We start from the raw sequence: 23,308 nt of genomic DNA, 5'->3' as shown, positions 1-23,308 counted from the left end.
AGGTGTTGGTCTCTGAGGGCAGAGATCCTCTGTGTGGGGGCACTGTAACTGGTCACAATGGGGCAGGCACTATGTTTGGGTTTATGGGCATAAGGAAGCATGTAGAAGGTAGGACTGTGGGGCGCAGTAGGAGTGAGGAGAGAGACAGACTCCTGGGAGAGGTTCTGGGATGGGTCTAAGGGTTTGAGGAGAGACTGGAGGTCCTGCTGGATTTCTGGAATGGGGCCACTGTACTAGGGTTTGTAGGTTGATGAATCTCAGAGTTGGCAGTGTCCTTAAGTAATCCTTGTGGTTCAAAGCAACTGTCATGTAGCCTTTGTAATCACATAGGATTTTAAGGTTGGGATCAGTTTTTAGGTGGTTGATGGCAGTTCTTACTGCAGATTTAAGGTTAGCTTGCTTGTATAGGGATTTGGGGAATGATGGTGATGCAAGGTTTGAGGTTAAGAAATTCTTGTAAATTAACAGGGAGGATTTGGGGGCAGTGGGGGGATCAAGGTTGCATGGAGAAATGAGCTGTGTCAGGCAGGTTTCAACAGTGGTCTTTGGTTGAGTCTGATTGGTGAAGATGGTGTCAAAAAAGTGTTTCCACTGTAGGAACCAGGAGAAAAAGAGAAGGTCTGTAACAAGTTTTGCATGATTGACTTTGGGAATGAGGCAAAACACAATGTCTTTGGAAAGGACTGGTAAGTCTGTGGGTCTAAGGTTTTTGGAGGAAAAATTCATGACTGTGTTTTAGATCTGTTTAGATTCTGGATCCTATATGGAGGTGGGAGGGAGTCTTTGAGGGTGGGATAAATTTAGTATGTCTGCAAGGTAGAGTTTGTCAGTTATGAGGGGATCAAGAAATTTGGGATTGCATAGCAGGGGAATTTTGCAGATGGAGAGGAGGTATTGCAAGGAGGTTTGGGATTGATTAACATGGTTTTGAAGAATTGTATTGATGAGGTTTAAGGACTGGCAGGATTTGAACAGGTCATTTTGGAAGGAGAGGTTGCAGCTGGAGATGGGTAATATGATGGGAAGGCTATTTGGGGGGATTCCATGTGCCAAGTACCAGCTCAGGAAAAGTATGTGGAACTGGGTTCTGGCTAGGGATAAGGAACCATTTCTACCTTGACAAAGATGGAAGCAGCAAGGTTCCATGGTGGAGGATAGTAACGTGTAAAAATACATAAATAACGTAGAAATACGCCCAACAAAATTCACAAAAATACACCAAACCATGTTGGAAAAATCACAAAAAGGATGAAATTGGTGAAGTATGGGGAAACAACATGAAATCTGAGGGAGTAGGCCTATAGTGAAAGACAAAAACCAACTGAAACTGACGTGAAAACACTATGGGATCAAAGAAAAAAAATAAATGTAAAGATTGTAATGTGGGTTGCAGGTCTGTGGGTGGATAAAAGTGAAGAAGGGGATTAGATTAGGTGAAGTTCTTATGTGTGTACCAGAATAGTGAGAGGGAGTAGGGGTGGGGAAGGTCTGGTAAGGTGAGATACAAGTTCATGTGGCACAGGAAGTTATGGAACATAACATGCAAAAGTATGTGACAGTGACACAGGAAGAGTCTAGGTCTAGGTTTAGCTCTAGGTCTAGGATTAATGGTATTGCCTGGTGTAATGTACATGAGAGGTTGCACCATCAATCAGGGGTGGTCCTGTAGCCATCTGTAATGCAGACTGGCAAACAAAGCTTCTGGCCAAACACGCTTTCATCAGAATTAGACAAAGTGCGCGCGCACACACACACACACACACACACACACACACACACACAGAAACGCACGCACGCACGCGCGCGCACGCACGCGCCCGAGCGCGCGCACGCGAACGACCATCAAGGCCAAGGCCATAGTGCAAGCAGCAGTGCATGATGGGAGAAGCAAACTGGGTGGTGGGGTCAGGAGGAGACTGGGATGGGGAGGGGGAGGGATAGCAGGGTAGGGGTTGGGGACGGTAAAGTGCTGCTTGCGGGAGCATACAGGGATGAGGTGGAGAGGGTTTAGGGCAGCTAGCTGCAGTAGGGAGGATAGACAGAGTTCAGAGGGGAGGTGGGCAGAGTTAGCAGAAAAGTAGAGAAGGAGAAAGACTGCGGGGGCATTGGTGGCATAGAGAGCTGTGTAGTGATGGTATGGGAACAAGACGGGGGGGAGGGGGGTAATGGACAATGATTAACTAAAAGACCAGGAGAGTTATGGGAATGTAGGATGTATTGTGGGACAGTTCCCACCTGCGCATCTCAGAAAAGCTGGTGTTGGTGGGAAGGATCCAGATGGCACAAGTTGTGAAGCAGTCATTGAAATGAACAACGTCATTTTAGGCAGTGTTCTCAGGAACTGGGTGGTCCAGCTGTTTCTTGGTCACAGTTTCTCAGTGGCCATTCATGTGGGCAGACGGCTTGTTGGTTGTCTTGTCCACGTAGACTGCAGCAAATTGATTGCATTGTATTTTGTATATCAAATGACTGGTTCACAGGTAGCTCTCATTCCTGTATGCTCCCATAAGCAGCACTTTATAGAGAGGATTATATATCCAATGAAAAGACTATGAATCATTTTACTATTATTGTTTTAATATTTATTCCCCCCACCGCTACCCCACTATCCCCCCACCATACTCCACCCCTGGCCTCCTCCTTACCCCCACCACCCAGTTTGCTTCTCAGATCATGCATCACTGCTCACAGTCTGGCCTTGGCAACCAGAGACTGTGATCATGTGTGTGAGTTGCATTTGTGTGATTGTATGTGTGTATGTCGTCTGACTCTCATGAAGACTTGTTTGGCTGAAAGGTTTGCTTGACAGTCTTTTTGTTGTGCCTATCTGCAACTCAGCATTTTTGTGAATATATGGTGAGTAGCAATTAACCTTCTCACAATGTCATCATTATTCCATCCTGGACTTTCCATTGTTTGATTTTGCTGGATGGCTTTTGTTCTGTCCAATAACCCAGTGTTGTTTTGCTTTGTTACTGTTTTCTAATGTATTACTCTACTCAGTGTCTGCCATTCTTTTTCTTCCTTTCTGTATTTCATTTGTCGCCTTCCGAACTGCACTGCATGATCTACTTGTGAGCCACACTGTATCAACCATCTCGACCAAGCATAACAGATGCTTATTGTCGGAGCCGCATATAATGTCCCACATTACTCCCACCATTATCATTAATCCTAAAACTTCAAGCTGATCACTCTTCCTGCATCACTCTCCTGTATTTTTGCCTGTTATTTTCCATATCTTCCTGTGCCACATGAACTTGTATCACATCATACCAAACCCCCTGCGCGCACACACACACCTTCTCCTCTATACTCCAATTTGCATGTACTAACTTCACCTAACCTAGTCACATCTGCTGCTCCCCTTTATCGCACTTATCTGCCCACAGAACTACAACCCACAATACGATCTATTTATTTATTTTTTCATTGATCTCATAGTGTTTTCATGTCAGTTTCAATTGGTTTTTGGCTTTCACTATTGGCATACTCCATCAGATTTCATATTGTTTTCCCATACTTCATCTGTTTCATCCTTTTCATGATTTATTCCATGTGTTTTGATGTATTTTTGCGATTTTTTCAGTAATATTTTTACATTATTTATGTATTTTTTCATGTTTGTATCCTTCACCATGAATTCTTGCTGCTTCCATCTACAATACACAAACGTTTCTGATACATCCACAGAAAGTACCACAATCGACCACCTAAAAACGGAACCTGACCTTGTAACCTACCTACTGACAAAGACTCCACCACTGCTGTTTTGAACTGCAAGGATTACCTGGCAGAAGGAATCCAGCAGCTGTCAGATTCACCCACCTACATACCCTGCCACAGAGACCCTATTCCAGAAATCCAGCAGGATCTCTAGTCTCTTCTCAAATCCTCGGGCTAATTCCAGAGCTTCTCCCCTAAGTCCATCTCTCTTCTCTTCACAGCCTGTAATTATTCTCTCAACCTCATACAAAAATAGAACTCCCATGCCTTATCTCTCTAGTTACCCACCACATCCCAAAGTTCCACTATCCAGCTCACAGAGGAGCATTCCCCTTGTCACTCGGTTCCACCCAGCAATGGAGCAACTGAATCACATTCTTGTCCAGGGTTTTGACCATCTCTCGTCATGCCCTGAAATAAGGAATGTGACCCCCCCCACTATCCTTTCCATGCCTCCCACAGCAGTATTCCACAACCCCCTGAACCTACACAATACCCTTGTCCATCCCTACACAACCCCTCCTCCCACCCCTTGCGCCATGGCTCATATCCCTGTAATAGACCTAGATGCAAGACCTGCCCCATACATCCTCCCACCACCACCTACTCCAGTCTAGTCACAAGCATAATCTGTCCCATTAAAACCAGTCATGTGATCTACAAGCTAAGCTGCACCCACTGTGCTAAATTCTAAGTGTGCATGACAACCAACAAGCTGTCTGTCCACATGAATGGCCACAAAAGAACTGTGGCCAAGAAACAGCTGGACCACCCAGTTGATGAGCATGCTGCCAACATGACGTTCTTCATTTCAGTGACTGTTTCTCAGTCTGTGCCATTTGGATCCCTGCATCAACACCAGATTTTCTGAATTGTGCAGGTGGGAACTCTCCCTATAATATATCCTATGTTTCCGTAACCCTCCTGGCCTCGAGCTTTGTTAGTCATTGTCCTTTACCCATCCACCCACTTCCCTGTTCTCATGCCAGCACTACACAGCCCTCAATTCTACCAATGCACCCACATTCACTTTACTTCTTTTCTTTTCTGATTCCCCTCCCCCCTAATGCCTTCTTCTTAACTCCAGTCTCGATTGCTCAGCTTGCTTCTTCCAACATGCACTGCTGTTCAAAGTCAGTCCTTGGCAGCTGATATTGAGGACAGACACATTTGTATGTGTGTGTGTGTGTGTGTAATTGTGATGAAGGCCTGTTTGGATGAAAGCTTTGTTTGACATTCTTTTTGCTCTGCCTATTGGTGACTCAGCATTTCCACTATATAGTATGGAAAGTTCTGATAGAACATAAATAATTTAGGAGTAAAGTAACGACTCTCTCTCTCTCTCTCTCACAAACACACACACACACACACACACACACATGTATGTCTACATTTTGAAGCATTTTACATCACAGATCACTTTTTCTAGCTCAACAAATCATTTGAAGTGTGTCGATTTTTCTTAAGTCTTCCTTCCATTAAGAAGTGCAACATCACAATTGCTTTATTTGTGCCTTTACCTTTCTTAAAGCCGAACTGATCATTATCTAACAGGTCTTCTATTTTCTTTTTCATTCTTCAGTATATTATTCTTGTCAGAAACTTTCTTGCATGAGCTTTTAAGCTGATTGTATGATAGTTTTTGCACTTATCTGCCGTTGCCATAATAGAGATTGTGCGAATTATATTTTTAATAAAGTCTGATGATATATTCCCAGTCTTGTAGATTCTACAAAACATAGTCATTTAATTGCCTCATTGCCACTTCCCTCAATGACTTTAGAAATCCCAAAGCAATATTTCCTATATTTGGTCTCAAGTCTTTCAAGGCTATGGCAAACTCTGATTCTAATACTGAATCTCCTGTCTTCCATATTGACTCCCATTGCTTTTTCTATCACATCATCAGACAGTTTTTCTCCCTTGTAAAGGCCTAAACTATATTCTTTCCACCTATTCAATCTTCCTTTTGCATTGAACAGTGAAATTCCTCTTACACTTCTAGTACTGAAGCACTCGCTTTTAATTTTGTCAGCTGATTTGAATTTGCTCTGTGCTTAATTTGTTTTATTGATGACCATTTCTTTTTAAATTTCTTCCCATTTCTCCTGCAACCATTTATTTTTAGCTTCCTTGCAATTCCTATTTATTTTATTTCTAGGTGGCTTCTGTTCCTGTATTCCTGTCTTCTCTAGAGTGTGTTTGTACTTTTTTCTTTTGTCTGTCAGTTTATATCTTCTATTACCCACTTTTTTCTTTGTGTTTACCTTCATTGTTCTTATATTTACCTGTCTGATTTCTGTGACTGTCATCTTTAGAGATGTCATTTTTTCTTAAACTGACCTACCGAATGTGTTATTCAGTAATATCTACATCCTTAGAGACCTTCAAACACACATAATCATTTCTGAGTAGTTCAGTATTCCACTTCTTTCCACATTGATTTTCTGTGATGTTTCTCTTAAACTTTAGCCTACTCTTTATCGTTTCTAAATTGTGATCTGAATCTATATGCACTCCTAAGTATGTCTTACAATCCCATGTCTGATTTCAGAATCTCTGTCTCACCATGATGTAATCCAGCTGGAATCTTCTCATGTCTCCAGACCATTTCTAAGTATGTCTCTCCCTCTTCTTGTTTCTGAACAGGATATTTGCTGTTACTAACTCTCTCATTCCTCCTCATTCATCCATTCATTATCCTCACATACTTTCCCTATCCTTTCGTCCTCTGCTTGTGACACTGGAGTTGTCCATCTGAACTGCTGTTCCAGGTGACAGTTTTTGTGAGTTCTGATGAGGGCAACCTTATCACAGAACTACTCACAGTAACATACTCATACTCTGTGCCCCAACTTCCCATTCATAACGAATCCTACTCCTCATTTACCATTTCCTGCTCCTGTTGATGTTACCCTATATTCACCTGACCACAAATCCTTATCTTCTTTTTGTTTCACTTCACTGACCCACACTAGTTTCACTTCACTGACCCACACTATATCTTGATCGAGCCTTTGCATATCCATTTTCAGATTTTGTAGCTTCCCTTTGACATTGAGACTTCATATGTTCCACACTTTGGTTAGTAGTATTTTAAAGTTTAATTGAGTAATCAATATCTTTCTCTTAGTCACCTTCCTCTTGGTAGTACCCTCTCAGAGATCTGAATGAGGAACTAGCCAGGAATCGTTTGCCATTGATCATTGTGACTGATACCACTGAAACAAATGTCCATGGTGCAGACATCCTTGAACCACCTCTGATCTCTCTGCAAGATACTCATATTGTGCCCCCAGATACTCCTATTGTGTCACCCCAACTGCTTATACCACATCTCCCCAAATTGGAATCCTTACCCTCCAATACCTGGAAGAGCACTACAGACACCAACTCCAAGAATTATAAAATTTGTTGACATCCTGTTCTCATATTGGAGAATTACTACCCATCTGTACCCATCCTATCCCACAGTAACCCCCCCCCCCCCATCAACACCTCACAGGAGGTAATCTGCCACACCACCACCCCCTTCCCAAAAAAAAAGCTCCTAACATCTGATGAAACCCAGAACCTAAGCAAACCCAAAATATTGTTGCCAACCTATCCACCAAAACCTCAGTCCTACAGAAGTTCCAGTCCTGTTCAAAGGCAAGGCCACACCTACAGCCCCACGCCCAAGTTCAACCATTCTGGGCTCATCAAGGACTTTTCTGCTCATGATACCTACAGTGGAAATACTTCTTTGCTACCAATGCCTCCAACCAAAGCCAACCTAATCCCAACATTGAACCTTACCTCTCTGAGTTCATACTACTATCCAACTATGACCCTCCCCCTCTCCCACCTAACTTCCCTTGACAAGCTCCCAGGAATTCCTTAGCCATGTGCTGGCCTCCTCATGTTTCCCTACATCCTTTCCAAAGAACACAGACCTCTCAATAAAAGAAAGAACAATCCTTCACATCCTCAAGACAGACACTGATTTATTCATCTTCCCTGCACACAATGGCTCCATCACTGTTTGATGAACTGCAGGGATTACCTGACAGAAGGCATCTGCCAACTGTTTGACTCCTCCACCTACAAGCCCATCACAAAAGACCAGCATAACCTTCAGTCCCTACTCAAATACTTAGGCTTGTCACAGAATCTTTCCTCTGAATCCGTCTTCCTCCTCACCACGGTGATGAATGACCCCTGCACACCCATCTTCTACATGATTCCCAGATTATGTAAACTTAACAATCCTGGATGCGCCACTGTAGCTGCTTACTGCCTCTTATTTAATGTACGAACCACTTTCTTCACAGATACTTGACCATTTCCACTCCATTATGACCTGGATCCCTTTTCATCAGTGTGGACGCCACTTCCCTATACACCAATATCCTCCTTACCCAAGACCTTGCTGGTATCAAATATTACTTCTCCAAAACATCTTTCCAACTCCAAACCTACCACATTTAACATCCTTATACATAACTACTTACTCTTTGAGAGACAGTTCATAAGCAAATCTGTGACATGGCTATGGGCACCTGCATGACACCCACCTATGCCAGCACTCTTCTATGCCTATGCCACTATGTTTATAGATAGTTTAGGGGAAACCTCCCGACCCTTCCAAAACACTGAACTGTTTGTCTGTTTCAAGTTCATTGATGATATCTTCATGCTCTGTACCCATGGCCAAGGCACCTTATCCTCATTCCTCAACATCTTCAACACCTTCTCTCACATTTGCTTCACCTTGTCCTCCTCAGCCCAATATGAGACCTTCCTGGACATTGACCTCCATCTCTCTGATGTCTTCATCAACACTTCTGTTCATATCAAATGTGCTGACAATGAAAAGTATATCCAGTTTGACAGCTGTCATCCCTACCATACCAAAAACTTGCTCCCATGTAGTATGGCCATCCATGGATAGTGCATCTGCAGTGACAAGAATTCTCTTGCCCTATATGCTGAAGTCTCACTAAGACCTTCAGAGACAGTAAATATCTGCCACACCTTGTCTGCAAACAGATTTTCCACACTATATCCCATCAGATACCCCCTAATCCTCCCACCTGGCCCAAGAACCCACTGCAAAGGAACACCTACATCTACATCTACATCATACTCCACAAGCCACCTAATGATGTGTGGAAGAGGGTACTTTCAGAACCACTACCTGATCCCTCAAACCCTGTTCCACTTGCGAATAGTGTGTGGGAAGAATGATTGTCGGTAAGCCTCTGTATTGGCTCTAATTTCTCGAATTTTCTCCCCACGGTCAATATGCAAGGTGTATGTGGGGGGAAGTAATATGTTGTCTGACTCCTCCTGAAAAGTGTTGTCCCAAAATTTCAATAGTAAATCTCTCTGTGATGCACAACATCTCTCTTGTAATATCTGCCAGTGGAGTTTGTCTAGCATCTCTGTAATGCTCTCTCGTCAGTTAAATGATCCCGTGACGAAATGCGCTGCTCTTCGTTGGATCTCCTCTATCAGTCCTACCTGAAAGGGATCCCAGATAGATGAACAATATTCAAGAATTAGGTGAACATACACCTTATGAGCCACTTATTCCATGGATGAGTAAGATTCTTCCAATGAATCTGAGTTTTGTGTCTGCTTTTCCCACTATCTGTTTTACGTGGTCATTCCACTTAACATACACTCTGAATAGTTATGCCTAGATATTTTACGGCAGATGCCGTCTCCAGCATCAACAGTGTAGCTGTACAGTAGTGGATTTCTTTTCGTATGTATGCGCAAGATGTTACATTTATTTGCATTCAGGGTCAACTGCCAAAGCCTGCATCATTCATCAATTCTCTGCAGATCGTTCTGCAAATTCTTACTATCTTCTAGTGTTGCTACTTTGGCATAAACAACTACATCATCTGTGAATAGCCTTTAAGAGCATCCGATGCTTTCTACTAGATCATTTATATATATTGTGAACAGCAACAGTCCTATCACACTTCCCTGTGGTACTCCGGATATTACCTTTAACTCTGTCAATTTATTTCCATTAAGAGTGATGTGTTGAGTTCTACCTACAAGAAAATCTTGAATCCAATCACAGGTCTGCTCCGATACTCCACAAACTCTTTTTTTTTTCATTAAACATCAATGCAGGACACTGTCAAATGCCTTACTGAAGTCAAGGAACATGGCATCAGCTTGAGTGCCATTGTCCACTGGACTGTGGGTCTCAAGGAGGAACAGAGCGAGCTGAGATTTGCAGGATCTCTGTTTGCGGAATCCATGTTGATTTTTATAGAGGAGCTGTTCATTTTCCAAAAACGTCATAATTCTTGAGCACAAAACATGTTCCATATTTCTACAACAGAATGAAGTCATTGATATAGGTCTATAATTGTGTGGATCTGTCTTACGGGGCTTTCTTAAAAATGGGAATAACATGTGCTTTTTTCCAGTCATTAAGTACCTTTTGTTGCTCAAGTGATCTACAATAAGTTACTGCTAGAAAGGGAGCAAGTTCTTTCCCATAATCTTTATAGAATCTTATAGGTATCTCATCTGGTCCTGAAACCTTTCCACTATAAGCAACTGTAGCTGCTTTTCAGTTTCACAATAGGTTATCTCAATATCTGCCATTTCAATGTTCGTACGATGATTGAAAGGAGGGACAGTGTTACAATATTCCATGGTGAAACAACTTCAGAAGACCGAATTCAGTATTTCAGACTTCTCTCTGTTGTTTTCCGTTTTGGTGCTAGTGTGGTCACAGAGAGAATGAATAGATGATTTTGACCCACTTACTGATTTTACGTACGACCAAAATCCCTTAGGGTTTTTACTCAGGTTGGTTGACAATGTCTTACTTTCAAAATCATTGAACGCTTATCTCATTGCTCTCCTTATGCTCATTTTTGCTTTGTTCAGATTTTGTTTGTCAGCTAGGTTTTTACTTTTGAATCTGAGATGAAGTGCTCTTTGAAACTTCCTGGCAGATTAAAACTGTGTGCCCGACCGAGACTCGAACTCGGGACCTTTGCCTTTCACGGGCAAGTGCTCTACCATCTGAGCTACCAAAGCACAACTCACGCCCGGTCCTCACAGCTTTACTTCTGCCAGTATCTCGTCTCCTACCTTCCAAACTTTACAGAAGCTCTCCTGCGAACCTTGCAGAACTAGCACTCCTGAAAGAAAGGATACTGTGGAGACATGGCTTAGCCACAGCCTGGGGAATGTTTCCAGAATGAGATTTTCACTTTGTAGTGGAGTGTGCACTGATACGAAACTTCCTGGCAGATTAAAACTGTGTGCCCGACCGAGACTCGAACTCGGGACCTTTGCCTTTCGCGGCAAGTGCTCTACCATCTGAGCTACTGAAGCATGACTCACGCCCGGTCCTCACAGCTTTACTTCTGCCAGTATCTCGTCTCCTACCTTCCAAACTTTACAGAAGCTCTCCTGCAAACCTTGCAGAACTAGCACTCCTGAAAGAAAGGATACTGCGGAGACATGGCTTAGCCACAGCCTGGGGGATGTTTCCAGAATGAGAAAGTGCTCTTTGTTTACATAGCGCTTTTCTAACATGGCTATTAAACCATGGCAGATCTTTCCCATCCCTTAAAACCTTACTTGGAACATATTTATGTAGGGCATGATGCCTTTCAATTTTTTCCATTTGTTCTCCACATCTTCATCCTCATCACCAAATATTTGATTCTGACCACTGAGATATTCTGAAATTTGTATCTTGTCAGCCTTGCTGAGCAAATATATTTTCCTATCTTCCTTAACGTTCCTTGTAGGACCCGTCATCATAGATGCTGTCACAGCTTTATGATCACAGATGCCTTCCTCTGCTTTAACTGATTTGATAAGTTCAGGTCTGTTTGCTGCCAGGAGATCTGAGACCTTACCCTCACGAGTTGGTTCTCTAACTATCCGGTCAAGATAATTTTCGGGCAAGACATCCAGTACAAAGCCACACAATTCCCTGTGTCTGGCACCAATTTTGATGGCATAACACTCCTAATCTATACGTGGGAAGTTGAAGTCACCCCCTATTACAACGGCACGATCAGGAAAATTACTGATGATATTCTGCAAGCTCTGTCTGAAGTGCTCTACAACTACAGGTCCTGACCCAGGTGGTCTATAAAAGCATCCAATCACCATTTTTGACCATTCTTTGATACTCAATTTCACCCAGATTAATTCACATTCAGAATCTGTGATAACATCACCAGATTTTATTGAATTTTTTACTGCAATAAACATGCCGTCACCATTGGCGACTAACCTATCCTTACGATAAACATTTCAATCTGAACTTAAGGCATTGTTGTTATTGATGTGTGGTTTCAACCAGGTTTCTGTTCGCAATACTATCTGTCCATTATAACCTTCAATAAGCGATACCAATTCTGGGACTTTTACTTGCAGTTTACTAAAATCATATTAATTTTTTCTATCTCTGATCTGCAAGGACCAAGGTTCTCTGAGGTCACTGTGGCTGATTTAACAGGCAAATCATTTTTGCTCTCAAGGGAGGGTCCCCCTAATCTAAAAAAGCCCCATGCGCATGCCACACGTACTCCACTACCCTAGTAGCTGCTTCCTGTGTGTAGTGCACGCCTGACGTATTAAAGGGAACCCTATAATTCTGCACCCAATAGTGGAGGTCAAGAAATTCGCATCTGATACTGTTGCAGAGCCATCTGAGCCTCTGGTTTAGACCTTCCACTCTGCTCCAAACCACAAGACTGTAATCAACCCTGGGTACGATGCTACAAACAGACAGCTTAGCCTACACCCCGTGTGCATTGCTAGTTGCCTTCACTAAATCAGCCAGCTGCAGAAAGAAGCCGAGGATGGCCTCAGAACCCAAGCAGCACACATCATTCATGCTGATATGTGCCACTACATGCAGCCAGTTGCACCCACATCACAGATGAGATCTCCTGCCAAACATACTGAATGCACTCTGGAATTCCTTCTCACCTTGCCTGCTATCTCCTTGAGGGGCTCCATCACCCACCTAACACTGGAGTTCCCAATGACTAGCATACCCACCTCTGTTCTTGTCCAGACTGGACAGGAAAATTGACCGCTGGCCAAACAGGAGAGGCATCCCATGCTGGCTCAGAGTTATCATCAACACTGGGAAGCACCTCGTACCTGTTGCTAAGCCGTAGGGTGCCAGCCACATAGACTGCTCCCTCTTCTGCCTTCCGCCCACAGACATGTGAACCCACCACTGTCTGCCACCCACTCTGGAGTGAGGATAGACTGATCAGAAGCCGCAGTGATGTCTGGGCCACAAGGGGATTCCAATGACACCACAGGTGTCACATGTCTCGTCACTAGTGCCCCAAAGTCACTGCAACTTTGAGCATTAGCTAGAAGCTTATCAATGGTAGCCAACGCAGCTTCCAGCTTTTTATGGACAGCAGGTAACTCTCCTTGTGTCCGCTCACAACAAGCACAGTCCCTAGCCATATTGTACGGTGTATAAAATAAAGTCTCAAATTGCGCTACTGAGTTTGAAAATATACCAAAGTAGAAGACAGTAACACTAAAAGTTGGTGTGTAGATTTCTCTCTGAACTCTGAGACATCAAGCTATTAAACAGAAATAAGTTTTTCTACATGGAAAATTTACACTAGGAAGCCGCCCTACACAAGGATATTCTCAAGACTTACGCAAAAACAAAAAATATGATTAATTTTCTAACCACTAGTATACACAGTAAAATACACACATACAGTTCACTTCTTTGCAGAAGCATGTAAACAAAAAACAAAGACTAAATTAATTTACAGTTTATCACACAAGTGCTGCTGCTGCTCTGCTGCACGTCCTCTCGGCTCGGTGGCTGCTGCTATCTCATCATCCAATTTCATACCAGACTACAGCAACTGACCATTTCCTCTGCTAGGGCTTTTAACTGAGATATGCTATTCAAAATCCTTCCCACCCATTCTAAAATGATATTTGTCACCCACCTAAGCCACACAATATCCTGATCCATCCCTGTGCCACATCTACTACCAATCCTTGCCACATGTGATATATCCATGTGGAAGACCAAGGTTCAAAACCTGTCTTATTCACCCACCCTGATGCAAACATTGAAAAAATTGGTAAACTTGTTCGACAAGATCGCCGTTTAACAATCAGAGCAGTGTCTGAGTTAACAGGAGTTGACAAGGAAAGTGTCGAACAAGTTTACCGATTTTTTCAATGTTTGCATCAGTTTTTGCTGACAATGGTCTGCCAGTGCAAGTGTCATCACTGGTGTCTTCGCGGCCATTTTTAAATCGTTTAAACCACTCAAACACTTGTGTTTGCAATAAACAATCATCGCCGCACACTTGTTGTAACATTACAAACGTTTCACTTGCAGATTTTCCTAGTTTGAAACAAAATTTGATGTTAACACGCTGTTCTTTCTGTACACTCAACATTTTCCGACGCACAGACAAAACGTCAACTACTTAAAACAGACGCCATGGACAGACTGAGTGCAGGAGCAGATGAAACTCGAGCAGTAGGCGGAGCGAGAGTCACGTGACAGGCCACGCGACTTTCAGCCTTATTGCATTCGTTTTATTGTTTCACCAGTACTAGTCCGGTTTTTTTCTAGCCACACCTCGTATAACAGCTTTGCTGCAATTTCTGTACTGGATTTTATATAGACATGACTATCAACTAACTGCCCACCCAAATGAATGGCCATCACCAGGGTTTAGCCAAGAGCAGAGTTAATCACCCAGTGCCACAACATGCTGCTGGGTACAACATGCTTGATTTCAATGGCAACTTGAAAAATAGTTCCAGCTCTATGCTTCTCCCCAGCACTAGCTTTTCTGAACTACATAGATAATAACAGTTATTCTTGCAGCACTTCTTTCATTCCTGTAGTCGTCATGCCTTAATCTCTTCCAACTTCCTGCACCTGCTTCCTCTTCCTCAAGGTCTCCCCTTCCTCAGTTCTGTCACTCCCTCCCAGTCCACTCCCCCACACCATCACCTTTGTCTGGTGCATGAACTCACAGATACCAATGCCTGTGTTTTGCATTCCTGTCCTGTGCATGTGCTACCTTTCCCTCCCACATTCCTACCTCATACACCTGCTGCCTCCTTATGAGCCATGAGCCACCCTTCCCAACCCTTTATCCATCTCCCTGCCTCTCTGCCACTTTTTCTCCCCTCAGTCACTCCACCCAACACAACCCCTCACCAATTTCAACCTGCTGAACTGCAGTCTCAGTACTGTGCTAGCTTGAAAAAATGGTTTGCCTGAAAGGTAGTGAATTTTCAGTCCTGTTTGTGTGTCTGTTGAAGACTCAACACCTATACTATCCAGTGAGTTGTTACCTTACTCCTATATTATTTATCTCAGTAATCGTCGTTTTGATGTTTATGCTGCATTTGGAAGTATGATTCATAGCACAGCCTTCCTTGGTACAAAAAAATTAAAAAAATTATATTTTATATTCAAGTTTCCTCCCTAACATTGCTGTTTAAATATTTTTGCTCTAGCATTTGGCTTTACTATCTGTCACTGACCTGAACTGAAAATTTTACTACTAGTTGACTACTCAGCATTTAGAAATGGATTATAACTTAAGTAAAGAGCTTCCCAACAACTGACACATAATCCGGTCACAAAAAAACTTTAACATGTAAAATACTAGGAAGAAGAAGAAATCAGAAAGTATCTACAATAAAAGCTAAAATTTGAGGCCATATTTTTGTGTCATGTTATGCAAAGATAATTGATTTTCTTGATGGTATCACCCAACTTACTAATAAACCCTTAATAAAAAATGAAGTTGTGTGATGTCCTTGATAGTAGTACCAAACTTAAGAATGTTTACTAGTAAACTCTTAATAGAAAATGAAATTTTGTGAAAGAAATAAATGATGGACTGTGAAAAGTATCAGAGATCTTATAGAGAGTCACAATGTTAGTACTGAAAAACAGAGTTGATGGAAAAAGAAAATGACAAAGGAAAATAATTACAGCAGCATTTGATCAGGAATCAAAGTATGAATGAAAAACCACTTACACCTTAATGAAGGTTTTGATTGTAGAGTACTTGTGTCTGATAATTAGCAATGTAAAGATCATACTAAAATTTCAAACATGATATCTGTGTAAAACAATGTAAAAGCTGCGAGAAGTGAAGATGATGAAGGAGTATGGTGTTCAAGCAATGAAAGAAAAATAAGACAACACTGACAAATGACAGAGAGTATTACAAAGATATAATTATTCCTCATTATTAGAACAAGCAGAGAAAATGAGAAGCAGAAAAATCAGACCTACAGGACAAAAATGGGAAGGGGGATTCAGAGTGGATGTGCTGTTTTTTTCCTTTTTTTTATCAATTTTCTCATCTAGACAATTTATTACAAATACACATAAATATGCATCTAGAATGGCAAAATTCACAGATGAGAATCATTCATCTGAAGAATGACATTACCTAGATAAAAATACTGAGAATCTGCTGAGATGACAAAATAATAAATTATTTAGGAATAAAAGTAGCAACTCACTAAATAATAGGGGCATTGAGTTGTCAATTGCACAAGATTTAACACAGATTTTGGGCAAATCCATTTTCAAGCTAAAGTACACGCACATCCACACACACACACACACACACACACACACACACACACACTGCTTTATGGCTTCATCATGTTGGCTGAATACAAGTGCTAGAACTGCAGTTCTGCAGCTCAACTGGAATGAGGGATCGGGCTTGTGTTCGGTGGAGTGGGTGTGGGAAGAAAAGATGTGGATAGTGGGGGGAGGGGGGGGGGAGGGTGTCTGATGGGAGGGAGGCAGCAGATGCGCAAAATAGGTATGGGGAGAGGGAGAGATACGAGGTGCATTGGATAGGAATGCAACACGGACACTGGCACTGATGCCATGGAGGAATTGATTAGAAGGGGGAAACAGAACGGAGCAAGGGGAGACTGTGGGGGAGATGAAGTTGGTGCAAGATGAGTGAAGTTACAGTGCTGGAGCACGAGTGCAGGTGGGTGTGGAGTAGGAGGTCAGTGGAAGTTGAAGCCAGGAGTATTACAAGAGTGAAGGATGTCTCATAAAGACTATTCATATCTACATCTACATGGATACTCTGCAAATCACATTTAAATGCCTGGCAGAGGGTTCATGAAATCACCTTCACAATGATTCTCTATTATTCCAATCTTGAACAATATGCAGAAATAATGAACACCTATATCTTTCCGCTCAAGCTCTGATTTTCCTTATTTTATTATGATGATCATTTCTCCCTAGGTAGGTTGGTGTCAACAAAATATTTTCACATTTGGAAGAGAAAGTTGGTGATTTAAATTTTGAAACAAGATTCCGATGCAATGAAAAATGCCTTTGTTTTAATGATGTCCACACCTAAACCTGTATCATGGCAGTGACAGTCTCTCCCCTATTTTGCGATAATACAGAATGTGCTGCTCTTCTTTCAACTCTCTCAAAGTACTCCTACCTGTAAGGATCCCAGACCATGCAGCAGTACTCCAAAAGAGGAGAGACAAGCATAGTGTAGGCAGTCTCTTTAGTAGATCTGTTACATTATTTAAGTGTTCTGTCAATTAAACATAGTTTTTGGTTTGTCTTCCCCAAAAGATTTTCTATGTGTCCTTTCCAATTTAAGTTGCTCATAATTGTAATTCATAGGTATGCACACAGACAGATTTGACTGGTTTATTGTGTAACTGAAGTTTAATGAATTCCTTTTAGCATTCATGTGGATGACCTCACACATTTCATTATTTAAGGTCAGTTACCAATTTTTGCACCATACAGATATCTTTTCTAAATAGTTTTGCAATTTGTTTTGATTTTCTGATGACTTTACTAGATGATAAATGACAGCGTCATCTGCAAACAACCTAAGATGTCTGCTCAGATTGACTCCTAAATTGTTTATATAGATAAGGAACAGTACCTTGGGGATTGCTAGAAATCACTTCTGTTTTACTCAATGGCTTTCCATCAGTTACTCTGAAATGTGACCTCTCTGACAGGAAATCAAAGATCCAGTCACGTAACTGAGATGATATTCCATAAACACACAATCTGATTACAAACTGCATGTGTGGTATAGTGTCAAAAGCCTTCTGGAAATCTAGAAATAAGGAATCAATTTGAAATCCCTTGTCAATAGCACTCAATGTTCCATGTGTGCAAAGAGTTAATTGCATTTTGCAAGAACGGTGTTTTCTGAATCTGTGTTGACTGTGTGTCAATAGGCCGTTCTCTTTGAGGTAATTTATACTGTTCGAACCCAATATATGTTCCAAAATCCTGCTGTATATCAATGTTAATGATAGGTGCCTGTAATTTACTGGATTACTACTACTACCTTTCTTGAATATTGGAGTGACCTGCACAGCTTTCCAGTCTTTGGGTTCAGATCTTCTGTCGAGGGAGCAGTTGTATATGATTGTTAAGTACTGAGCTATTGCATCAGCACACTTTGCAAAGAACCTAACTGGTATCTATTCTGGATCAGAAGACTTGTTTTTATTAAGTGATTTACATCACTTCACTACTCTGCAGATTCTGAGGATGTCTACTTCCAAGTTACACTAATCTCTGTACATCCATCATCCAACAGATCACACGATAGCTGTTACTATATCTTTTTGTAGTAGGGATGGCCCCTTCAGTTGTTTGTATAGGTCTTATTTTATTTACAGCTGATTTTGTTGTTGACATGTTGAGGTTCATCCATGATGTTAGGTGATCGTGTGGGTGTCAGCATATCAAGTAAACATCATTATACATCTTGTAGAGCATACAAAAAGTCAAAGTCCCTTCACCAAATCTTCTTTGCTGCTTAAGGTGTGAATGACACCATCATATAAACTAGACTGTTGGCTGGAAGTTGTGCTCTAAGTTTGCTCACAACTATGTAGTTCAGAGAAGCTGGTGTAGGGAGGAAGGATTCATATAGCGCAGTTTGTGAAGCAGTAATTAAAACTGATCAATTTTTGACAAAATAATTGAACTGGATAGATAAAAAATCTACTCACCAAGCAGCAGCGGAACACAACACAAAAGAGGGTTGTAATTAGGCAAGCTTTTGGAGCCAGTGGCTCCTTCTTCAGCATTCATGCTGAAGAGGTAGGAAGAGGGGTGAAGGAAAAGGACTGGAAAGGTCTAAGAAAAGGGGTAGATTTCGGGAAAGTCACCCAGAACCACAGGTCAGGGGAGACTTACTGCACGGGATGAGAAGGAAAGACTGATTGTTGGGGACTGCATCAGATGAGATTTGAAAACCTGAGAGCTTAAAGGTGCAAGACAGGGTAATATGCAAGACAGAGTTTACTGCTCAAACATCACACATGAGTTAATAAGAGTGAAAAACTAAGTGCATTGTACTAACAGAGGTAGGAGGGAGCCGGTGAAAAATAAACAGTTAAGACAATGAAACATGCAGAAAACTAAAATGGAGTGAAGGAAAGAGTAGTAACAGTGAAGAAATGCTGAGACATAAATTATGACCGGGTGGGAGTTGAGAACCAAGCACATGTTGTAGCTCTAGTTCCCACTGGCTGAGGTCTGAGAAACTGGTGTCTGGGGGAAGAATCCAGATGGTGCACGTGGTGAAACAGGTGCCGAGGTCATGACTGTCATGTTGTAGATGATGCTCTGCAACAGGATATTGTGTCACTAGTATACACCCTCTGCCCATGCCCATTAATCCTAATTGATAATTTGGTGATTGTCTTGCTGATGTGAAAGGCCAAACAGTGTTTACACAACAGCTGATATATGACATGTGTTGTTTCACAGGTGGCTCTCCATTTGATAGTATATGTTTTGTCAGTCACAGGGCTGCTGTAGGTGGTGGTAGGAGGGTGCATAGGGCAAGTCCTGCAGTGGGGGCAGTCACAGGGGTAGGAGTCATAGGTAGGGAGATGGCTGCAGAAGGAGCATAGGGACTGAAAAAAAATGTTGTGGAGATTGGGAGGGTGGCAAAAAGCTATTCAAGGTGTGGTGATCGAGATTTCAGACAGAATGGATCTCATTTTAGGGTATGATTTAAGGAAGTCATGGCCCTGTTGAAGTAGCTGATTAATACATTCTGGACCAGGATAATAGTGAGTCACTAATGGTGTGCTCTGAAGCTGTTTTTTGGAGGGATCAGCAGTACCAGGATTAGATGTGATGGCCCGGGGAATCTGCTTTTGAACTAGGCTGGTGGGGTAATTACATGCAGTGAAGGCTGCTGAAGTGAGAATGATGGAGGGTTGCTGTAAAGCGTCTGCATCTGAACCATCTGACATGGAAATGATGGCAACTGTCAAAATGTAAGTACTGTTGTTCACTGGTAGGTTTAATGTGGACAGAAGTGTGTAGCTGGCTTCAGTGAGGACGAGATCAACATCAAGGAAAGTAGCATGGGATTTGGAGTAGGACAATGTGAAATTTAATTGGGAGAAGGAATTTTAATAGATTTCAGGAATTTTAACATGTCAGTCTCACCATGAGTCCACATGGTAAAGATGTCATCAATATCTAAACCAAAGCAGGTGATGAAGACTTATGGATCCCAGGATATCCCCCTCCAAGTGACCCAAGGAAAGGTTGGCAAAGGAAGGAGCCATCCTGGTTCACATGGCCATACACCCAATCTGTTTGTAAGTCTGCCTCTCAAGGAGGAGCCAGTGGCACCAAAAGCTTGCTTAATTACAACCCTCTTTTATGTTTGTGTTCTGCCGCCACTTAGTGAGTAGATTCTTTATGTATTTAATTAAAGTAACTGAAATTGAGCATGTTATGCCCAACTGGGTGTTCTGCAATGGGATGAATCTGCTCTTGTGCACAGTTTTGCAGTGCACATTCATTTGGGTTGAAAGCTGTCTGGTGGTCATGCACAAATAAAATGCTGTGCAGAAATTGCAGCAGAGAACAACATCAATCTTGTATGTTGCGCAAACTTACTGGTGCCAGCGCCTATCTTCAATTCCTATCCCATGCATCTATTACCTCCCTTCCAGTTAACAGCCATCCCGTCCCAACCCTCCCCTATAAGAATTTTATTATATCTTTATAAGAGGAATTGACTGAAATGGATATTCTGTTCACAGTGACTACTGCAACAAGGCTATTGAATCCATGGGTAAAATAGAGAAGGAAAAACATAAAAATGAATGTTACAGAAATGTCCTACATTTTAATACTAGTGAAGTATGTTTTGGAATGAGCTGCTACAGCAGGCAGTGCCCAAGAACATGTCCAGAACACCTTTGTCTTGTTGGCATTAAGTTATAAAATTCTTATTGTAATTTGCAGCATTACTACAAAATAATGAACTGTGCCAGTAATTGACCCCACCTCCCACACTAAACATTTTTTTAATTTATGGTTATTTAGTCTACATTGAATTAGTGTAAGTAATTAATTAATGATCTTCACTCCAGATTTTTGAACAGAAAATTTTAAAAAGTTTTTCTTATTTTCTTTTTGTTACAAGCTCCTTTTAAATATGCTACAAATATGATTCAACTACTTTGAGCAGCTATTTTCAACATTTTTGGATTTCTTCGAACCTTTTTTTACTGGTTCCTCATAATGTGTTGGCCACAGTGTCACAGTAATTCCAAATTTCCAGACAAAATTTGACTTTTGTGAACTTGTTAATGATAGTTATAAACCTTTACAAACAACACAGATGTTACAATGTTGAAATCAAGCACAGCTACATTTCAGTAAGTTAGAAAAGTTCTAAAAAAATATTACAAAACAGCATGCCTGTAGAGCACAGAATTAAAAGAAACTTAGGAACTATGACTTAGGAAAGTACTGTTCTCTTAACTGTTAAATTAATCTGAACCTGAAAGTGATAAATAAGTGGATAACACAAGATAAAAATATATGACACATACATTTGAGGCAAACACTATCGATATTTCATTGAAACTGGATTTAAATAGCTTTAATAAAAGTTGTAAGATCCATACCTTTATAAAGCACTGTTAAATGTTTCTCTAGGCTCCAAGATCCATACAAGGAACAGAGTTTCTTCAAGACCTCCGTAAGTGATGGGTCAATGTCTTTTGATGAAGCGTAGGTCCAAAAGTTGGAAAGCATAAAATACTGGAGAACAAAGAAGATGCATGTTTCATTAAGTATTACAGAATAGTGTGGGTGTTATGTTCATAACATGGCACATTAATAAACTAAATAACATTGCTTATAAGATAGAAAAAGTAATGCCATAAGCTAGCTAGCGTGTTCTCTTTGTAAGTATTAGCTCAGTATTTTTCGTCCATTATTGTCTTCTGCTTGTTTTTGATGGTCTGGGCCAGCATCAACTTTTGATAAAACTTTTAACAGATTCTTACAAAAAAATACTGAATTTTAATTAGGATAGGCGATACAAGAAGAGCAACGATGTAAAAAAATGACACAATTTAAGGCTATTAATAAAGTACCTGCACATGGGAAACTATGAAGAGAGTTCAACTGATGAGTGAAAAAAAGATGTTAGGAGAAAGATAAGAGACTAGAATAGAGATATGCACTAAATGAAAACAACTGACAACATGAAACAGCATAAATTAACAAATATATGTTTTCCAAAGAGCAATGATAAGTAATGTAGAAACGTATTGTTTGGCATTTGGAAATTGTAGTAGGATAGAAGTGTAAACAGTCTATGGAAGACAGAGCTACAATATTAATATGAAAATGACAAGTGTATTTTTACAGCTGCAATAGATAACCAGAGTTGATGCTCATGTTAAGTGCTGGAAGGCCAAAAGAGACCCAAAGATGACATAAATCAAACACAAATAACTGTCTTGCCACAGTAATGGAAGACAACAACACAATCTGTTATTGTTGTTGTTGTTTTTTTCCCATGTCAAAACATCATTAATGAGATCACAAGAGGTTTCCACATCAGAGGTGCTTTCACAGAAGCTAAGGTGAAGGGCAGATGGCAAATTATCAACAAATGGTTTTGAATTCTGTCGCTGGGTACTTCCTCTACATTTTCCGAAAAGTAGCAATGTTCTAATATTTGGAATCTTACTAGATGTCAATTTCTTGTTTCAATATAGCCAATACCACTTTATGTCAGGAGAACCAAAGATAAATGCAAAGCAGTCAGCCTTAAGCCTCAAAGGAAGACATCTACTGCTGACCAAAAGTAGAAAACAGAAAGAATCCAATTGTACTACCATCAAAAACACCTCAGAACGTGCTAACCAAAAAAGTGTGCACTGAACAGATCTTCAGCAGAGCAAAGGGTGGGAAAGGTATAGAATGAATTTTTGGTGGAGCGCAAAAGATAGCCAGGTATATAGTGACTTTCCAAGCCTTAGCAACTAACTTTGGAGAGAATAGTGAATGCGAAAAACTTATAAAAATAGCAAATACAAAATGGATGATTGTCCACTTTACATAGAAAGTAGAATCAAAAGTATCACATCTCTTATGATCAGTAGTGACACAAAACTTTGGGAGGCTATGACTTTCAATACACATCATCAATAAATGGAGCGACCACACCAATTACTTTCCACAGCTTGGCCACAACCTTAGCCCTGT

At 41.2% G+C, this 23,308-nt stretch overlaps 1 protein-coding gene across 1 annotated transcript in view; it reads right to left on the bottom strand.

The window, feature by feature from the left end:
- Nucleotides 1-23,308, bottom strand: part of LOC126263677 (peroxisomal acyl-coenzyme A oxidase 3-like) — a 173,848-nt gene that overhangs the window by 13,210 nt on the left and 137,330 nt on the right. Inside the window, exon 11 of the mRNA XM_049960792.1 lies at nucleotides 21,715-21,850. Within this exon, the coding sequence (XP_049816749.1) occupies nucleotides 21,715-21,850 (136 nt within the window). The remainder of the gene's footprint in view (nucleotides 1-21,714; nucleotides 21,851-23,308) is intronic.

Source organism: Schistocerca nitens, chromosome 6 (genome assembly GCF_023898315.1).
Source record: "Schistocerca nitens isolate TAMUIC-IGC-003100 chromosome 6, iqSchNite1.1, whole genome shotgun sequence".
Classification (NCBI taxonomy): Eukaryota; Metazoa; Arthropoda; class Insecta; order Orthoptera; family Acrididae; genus Schistocerca; species Schistocerca nitens.
The sequence above is the reverse complement of the archived record's forward strand: the minus strand, read 5'-3'. Positions and strand labels throughout refer to the sequence as shown.